This window comes from Penaeus monodon, unplaced genomic scaffold (assembly GCF_015228065.2).
Source record: "Penaeus monodon isolate SGIC_2016 unplaced genomic scaffold, NSTDA_Pmon_1 PmonScaffold_717, whole genome shotgun sequence".
NCBI lineage: Eukaryota > Metazoa > Arthropoda > Malacostraca > Decapoda > Penaeidae > Penaeus > Penaeus monodon.
This window is the reverse complement of record NW_023662294.1, coordinates 11183-19169: the sequence shown is the minus strand read 5'-3', so window position 1 is coordinate 19169 and position 7987 is coordinate 11183. Positions and strand designations below refer to the sequence as shown.

The 7987-nt window shown below is 31.0% G+C and overlaps 1 protein-coding gene across 1 annotated transcript; it reads left to right on the top strand.

Annotated features, from left to right (window-relative positions):
* The first annotated feature begins 3431 nt into the window (after nucleotides 1–3431).
* Nucleotides 3432–7748, top strand: LOC119571621. Its single transcript, XM_037918843.1, has 4 exons — nucleotides 3432–3571; nucleotides 3903–4021; nucleotides 4099–4220; nucleotides 7588–7748. The coding sequence occupies exons 1-4, from the start codon at nucleotides 3507–3509 to the stop codon at nucleotides 7624–7626; spliced, it is 345 nt and encodes a 114-aa protein (XP_037774771.1). The 5' UTR covers nucleotides 3432–3506; the 3' UTR covers nucleotides 7627–7748.
* The last annotated feature ends 239 nt before the right edge of the window (nucleotides 7749–7987 follow it).

Sequence of the window (7987 nt, the reverse complement as noted above, 5' to 3'; positions counted from 1 at the left end):
TGATAGTGTCCATTGTAGGTTTTTAAAATTTTTGTGTGATGTTTCGACTCCTTGGTAAAAGTTCTTTAGTTGTCTTTTTGATAGAAAAAGTTTTCAATTCTCTGGCAAGTTCATTTAAAATTTTTCCTTATCTTGTCGCAATAATCTTTGAATTTTGTATTTTTTTTTTTTTAAATTACTTTTTCAACTGGATTATTGATACCTTTTTTTTTTAGGCCTCTTCTTGTTTCAATTTCACTTAGTGTTTTTTTTAGATATCCAGGGGGAATTGTCTTTTTCTTTTTGGCGATAGTTTCTTAAGCAGTGCTCAGCAGGAGTTCTTTTCCTTTTTCCCATAACTCATTTTGGGGTTTTATCATCTTCACATTGATTTAGTATTTCAAATTTGTTTGACACTGTAATTCTGTAATTGTTATCAAAAGTTTTGTAGTCGAGCTTTAGAAGTGGTGTTGGACGTTCCATCTTTTTGAGTCTATTTTAAAGTCGATAGTTAGTAGTTGGTGGTCACTGTTGCAGTCGGCACCAGGTCTTGTTTTAGCATTTTTTATGCAACTTTTCCCTTTTTGGTTCAGCACAATGTAGTCAATTTGGTTGCGTGTTCTTTTGTCTGGTGAAAACCACGTGTACAAGTGTCTTGGGTGGTGTTGGAACAATGTATTGGCTATAACTAAATTATTTGTACTACAGAATTCAAAAATCTTACCTCTTTTTATTATATCTCCAAGGCCGAATTTTCCACAGGTGTAATTTTAGATTATTTTTTCCTACTTTGGCGTTGAGGTCTCCCATGATTATTTTTACATCTCTGTTAGGGACTGTGTCTAAAGTAATCTTGGAGAGAGTTCTAAAAAATTTCCATTTCTTCATCACTTGCAAAATTGGTTGCTGCGTAGCATTGTATAATACTAATATTATGAGGTTTGCTTGTTTTCTGACTTTTATAATGCGATCATTTATTGGTCTGTACCCAATTAGTGCATTTGCAGTTTTTCGTGAGAATCATAGCACTCCGTGACTAAAAAATTTCCTTCTTCTTTTCCAGAAAAAAGAACGGTTTTGTTTTCTTTAGTTTTTAAACTTCCATTACTTTTCCAATTGGTCTCACTTATTCCTATATTTGAATGTTGTATCTATCCATTTTTGTTACAGACAGTATGTAATTTACCCATCTCTTTCATTTTCCTTACGTTCCACGTTCCGATTTTTAATGTGTTTCTTAAATTTGGGCATGTTTTCCCTTTTTCTTCTTTGTCTTCCAGATGCATGTTTAACATTGTCAGCCTGGTTGCCCACTGACTAACACGCCCCCTTGATAACCCACGCGACGGGCGAGGGGGTATGAATTATCATTTTTGTATTTAATCATTGGTGTAGAGGTTTGTCAGAGAAAATAAAAGTTGAGTGGAATCCCCAGGCTCCTTCTCAACTCGCAGTCTCCAACTAACTAGGAGGAACTATCTCTGCCGCTTTTAAAACAGTTTCACTGTAGTACGCCAGACATATTATTTGGTGAAACCAGTAATCAGTAGACTGAAGGTGTTTCACCAGATATTCACTGCCCTGCTGCCGACAGTTTCACCGACAGCTAATAGGGTGCTATCCTTGTTCAAGGGAACCCCAGGGTGCAGTTTATTGTCTTACCCAGGACAAATATATGTATATATATATATATATTATATATATATATATATCTATATATATATATATATATATATATCTGCATATATATATATATATATATATATATATATATATATTATATATATATATATACATATACATATACATATACATATATATATACATTTATACATATATATATATATATATATATATATATATACACGTGTGTGTGTGTGTGTGTGTATGTGTGTATATACATATATATATAATATATATATATATATATATATATATATATATATATATATATATATATATATAAAATGTGATAATTTTTGAACAAAAGTTGGTGTGTTGCCAATACTAATGTATATATTTGCTTTGTACTGCATATAGTGTCCAGTTAAACTGATTATAGCATTTGTTGGAAAGGGCATGAAATGTATCAGAGAAAGTGGGTAAAAATCGTAAATATGATAATGATGAATAGCATAACACTACTATATTAATACTATGGTAGAAAAACTCACTATACACAAACTAGATTTATTGAAAAGTGAAACAACAGGTTTGAAGAGGAGAGGGAGAAGAAAGATTTTAAGATTGAGAGGGGTAAAAGTAACATGATGATCTGTGCAAAGGGTGACCAGCATAGGGGAACAATCTGAGGTTGTGGGAACAAGGAGGGTTGTTCATTTATCAAGGGGATTTTACAAGTCTGCGGCCATGGACTCAGTGGTTAGTATTATTCAATTAAAGATTCATATGATATCCATGATAGCTGGTTGAGCAACAATACCAAGTGAATTAGTTTTAGTGACATCTAGGTTTTATAGAGACTTACTTCATGTATATTTTGCAAGATGGATGAGAGGGAGGCATTTTTATTTATACCAAGTATGCTAACCTAGGGGATGAGTCCACAAACTGAGATCTTTAATCCCACTCAGTCTCAGTTTAGTGAGCACATTAGCATTTGTATATGTGGTGCTCAAACAAAACTACCAATAGGCCTATTCTGGCAAAATAGAGCTCAAATTTATATGTTTTGCCTGAGTTCTGTAATGCAGATTCTAGTGGAAGATTTTTTAAACTTTTACTAGTTACCAGAAAATCGAAAGAAGAAAGAGGGTTTTCCTGCAATGTTGGTCATTTTTGGTATGACATTGGGATCCAGAATGACTCTTAGAGATGTGGAAAACTAACGTAAAAGTAATGTAATTAAGAATACTATTATGTATAAAATATAATCAAAGATCTGTGCATCAAGTAATGCCATGGCCACAGGGTGTCATGCTCAGCTATGAAACTTTATTGTTTTCCCCTGAATTCTTGTAACATGGAGCCAATAAACTTCCATAGTGATTTATCAAAAAAAAAAAAAGAAAGAAAAAAAAAAGAAGTCCCAACTGTCATGCCAGAATATATGTAATAGTGGTTAGATGGACTTTGCAGGAGTATAAAATGTGGAGACATTGCTTGTTACCTTCGCATTCTGGATAATTATCTTCCAATATCATGCCCTAAGCAATTAAGCAGATTGTGTAGCATGAATAAGCATATCATTCTCAGGTCATCTGGTGATCAATGTGTAATAAGTATCAGTTTGATTTTTTCCCATTTTTAGAATCTTCCCAATTCAAAATTATTCTTTGTTATAAATTTTCATAATATAGTAGTCTCTAATAATAAAAATCTTATATTTTATTCCACAGTTGATACCTAATAAATGCACACTGTCCAACTTTTATTTTAATCAATAAAAGTGATGAGAAGGTATGTCATTTCCATTTATCTGTATTTTCAGATGATTCAAGGGATCAAGAATATTGTGTTTTTGTAAGCTACAAGGATATTGTGTTGAAAACTGACACTCTCTAACAATGGGTGAAGAGGCCACTAAACTAGGAAATAACATGAACACAAAGAGTCTGGAGCTCGTTGATAGGTAAGTATGATTAAACATATGAAACAAATGAGATATTTAAATTTGCTAAAAAAAGAAAAACCTTTTAATATTTACTATTGTGAATTCATTAACTAGAACTGCTACTACAGCACACTCATTTTAGCTTAATTCCCTACTCTCACTTTTTTTTTTTGCATTCATTGTGATAATACATAGTTTTGATTGCTATTGCATTTGTACACAGAAATAAGAAAAGTTATATGGAAACCACATGTCAAAAAATTTTTATTTTGATTTTTATCCATTTAAAGTGGTACTATATTCAGCATGCAACTTCAGCTAATCATTTGAATTTTGTTTCTTCAATCAGAAAAAAAGCATCAGTTGTGTGTGTGGTAGAGCAGCTGCAGACAGATACTCAAGAATCTTGCAGCCAGATACCAGTGCCTTTCTTAACATGTAAAACAACTTCAGCTGAGGATCAAGCAGGTGTGGAACTGTGTATGTGACTGTGATTTACTTTCTTTTATAAAAAATACAGGATTTTACAGATTATAATTTTTCAGAGTCTGCATTATTTGATATGCTAGCAGAATTTCAAAAGCTGATCCACCATCGCCTTTACTTCAGTCCTCGCTTGGAGTACCTATATGCTACACAGATGGCAGCTTTAATTGGCAGAATGTCGGTAAGACTTTCACCAGTGTGCTTTTCAGTAACTGCTGTAAAATAGCACAGTGTAAAGTTAAGTTGATAAATTCTTTTTGTGTCTGTGGAATTAGGGAAAGTAGCATTCAACCCATGCAAAGAAAAAATATTTATTAGTAATACTATGAGATTTATTAAAGACATTAAAGTGTCTAAAGTTATCCATGGGTCTGAGCAACTATGTGGGTCTGTTTAATTTCACTTAGCTATTGAATTTGCCTTAGAAATGTATATACAGTTAATTATTGCTAATTTCTGCCAGCCTGAGCTTACTTCAACTTTGTGAAATCCGATAAATACTAAAAATTTTCAATCAGTGTGGTGTTTGTCATAACTGCAAGGTATGTACAAAATGATTTTTCATTGTTTGCACGAGGTCTTTTTCTAATGAAAATAGGTAGATAATTCCTAAAACTTCTTCAGACTGTCATATGATCAACCATAATTACCTTATTTATAATTATATGTTTTTTTTATTTATATTATAATATTAGTAATGTATCCCTCTTTATATATTGCATGTTTACATAACCCTTACGTAAACAGTAGTGCTGTACACCAGAATATACTTGTGCAGCTCCGCAGAGCTCTGTATTTTATTCACCTTTTCCTCTCATACAGAGCAACAAAACAACAAAAACCCATTTCATATACTTTGAAACATAACAAAATAAGAATGTCCTATTCTGTTATTAAACTACTCAATATCAAGTATATAGGTATCTTAGATTCTAACCACATTCAAACATTAACAGCTAATGGGAGAAATATCTTAAGAAGTACATGGTTGTATATAATACTGACTACAAGATAGCAAAGTTATTAGGACTTAGATTTTGAAAGTATAGTTTGAGTTTGCCACTGTAACTGTCAGAGCTAAAACATTGGTAAAGTTATATAAATTCACTGATTTTTATTACTGACAAATAATATTTGAAGCCTTTTACTGTAAATGCTTAACTTATCCTTGCCTTTGAAATGATTAGAACTAAAGACCCACTGGCAGTAAGTAATTGAACTGGTATCATAATTACACACTAGTCAAACTGTGCCAGAAATAGACTAGTTCCCACTATTTATGCAAGATATATTTAACATATTATTTGTCTGAGATGATGCAAAAATGCTGTTCCTGAATTCCATTTCTTGATTTCCTCTCACACATAAATTTTAGTGTTTAAAATGATTAGCCCTTTCCAGAGCTCTTTTGGACACACAGTTGGTATATTTGCATATCTTGGTAGAGCAGGATATATACATTTTATGATATTTTGTTGTAATCATACTGAGCTTCTGCACTGGTTTTGGTCCATTTGTTTCATGGAAAAAAAACATTCTTGGAAAGAAAGATGTTATAGTTACTTTTGTCAAATTTATTTTCCAGGAACTTTCTGTAAAATAACTTTTCATAATTATCTAAAACAAATTTAGTTTTAAGATCATCTTGATCCCATCATACTGGAGCGGACCCTTCTAACTGGCTATATTTTCATTTTTCAATACAAAAACACTAATTTCATTCTAAAAATTGTTTAAATAGGCATCTTTGCAAAATATAAATGACAATATCATTTGTACATTTGTTTATCTTTTAGGTACAAAGACACCTGTTATTATGAAATGCTTCTTCAAATAATGACAGTGATAATGATAATATTAATAGTAAAGATAGTACCAATAATGTTATTATTTATAATATTAGTAATACCAATAATATTGATATTTATAATATTATTGATGATGATAATAATGATAATAATAATAATGATATTTATAATAATAATGATAATGATAATAATTATAATGATAATGATGATAATAATAATAATCATAATAATAATGATGATGACGATATGATATGATAATAATGACAGTAACAATGATGTTGATAATGATAAAAGTCTGATGATATTAATAATGATAATGATAATAATGATAAAAAAAATCATACTACCAATAATGACCTTAGTATTGATACTGATATTAATATTACTATCATTGGTAATGTTATTATTGATATTATTTTGTCAATGATATCAAGAATAATCTCAACATTAGTGCCATCATCATCACCATCATCATCATTATTATTATGGTTGTTGTTATTGTCTTTGATAATGATAATGTTAATGCTGATGATGATAATGATAAAAATTATAATAATTATAATTATGATATTAATGATAATGGTAATAATGATAAAGGATAATATCAATAATGATAATGATAATAACAATAGTAACAACAACTATAGTAATAATGATAATGATTATAATAATAATAATTATAATAATAATAATAATTATTATTATTATTATTATTATTATTATAACAAGAATATAAGTAATAATAAAGATAATGGTAATTGTAATAGTAATAGTGATAGTAATGATAATGATGATAATAGAATTGATAATAGTGATAATAATGATAAGAATGATAATACTTATTATAATGATGATAATGATTATGATAATAATAATAATGATTGTGATAATAATAATGATAATAATAATAATAATAATAATGATAAAAATAGTCTGGTGATAATGATAATGATAATAAAAATGTTAATGACAGTAATAATAATGATATCGTCATAGTAAATATAATAGTAATTGTGATAGTAAAGATGGTATTAATAGCAATGATAATAATAATGATAATGGTAAGAATGATAATAATAATAACAGTATTAATAGTAATTGTAATGTAGCACCGTGGTGAAATATGTCCCCACTGGGATGGTACTCTGGTACTCTGGTGGTTTGTTCTTGAAGGTGTGTAGAAGTTAAAGTTGTCGCTGGTTTACAACTTTATTTCTGCGAGAGTAGGTAGCTGGCGTACAGAGAATGGGCCAGGCACAGACACTCAGGCGAAGCATCCTGCCTGCCCACAGTCTGCAAGCGGTCTGTCTTAACTGCTCAGAAATTTCTCTGAACAAACATCGTTTTAAAACATTTCATAATGGAAAACATGAAAGAATTTGAATGAACACAAATTCTGATACATTTGGTCACATGGTGGTTTTATGGTCAAGGAACAAGGGTACCTTATATACAGTTGGGTGTAAGAAGAGAGTTATGGTGTTTACAAGACTAAAAAGCTTCGAGATACAGAGACAAAATTGCTGAGTATTAACAAAACATAAAGACATTTGAATGTCGATAATGATAGCAGTAACATACTTAGTGATTCAGAATAAGCATTTTTTGAGGAACATTTTGAGTATAAACAACACTTAATTGTACACAAAGACAACAAAATAACAGTATGGGAATTGTTTACAAGCAATAAGGGTGGGATTTGCGTGTTCTAAGGTCACTTTGTCATTGTCACGGCTGTAGACCTGTTGGATTCAGCTGAGGACAGTGGAACTACTATGAGAGAAGGCACACATGGCTTTTCTGATATGTGAGGTGAGAGAGATCACGAAAACAGGTCACTATAGTAATGATAATATTACTAATAATGATAATAGTAGTAGTAGTGGGCTGAGTATTTTGGGCAGTTGTACCAGGTAGACCCTCCAACAGTTAGCTTGGATGCAAGCGATGTCACAATACCTGTGCATCGACCTCAAGTAGGTGTTTGACTTGGTGCATTGCGAATCGCTATGGGAGATCCTGAGACTCGGGAATTCCAACGCAGATTATTGGCCTAATAGTAAGCCTTTATACTGTACTGAAAGTGTTGTAAAGTGTGGTGGGAGTCCGTTGAACTTCTTCCCTGTTAATTCAGGGTGAG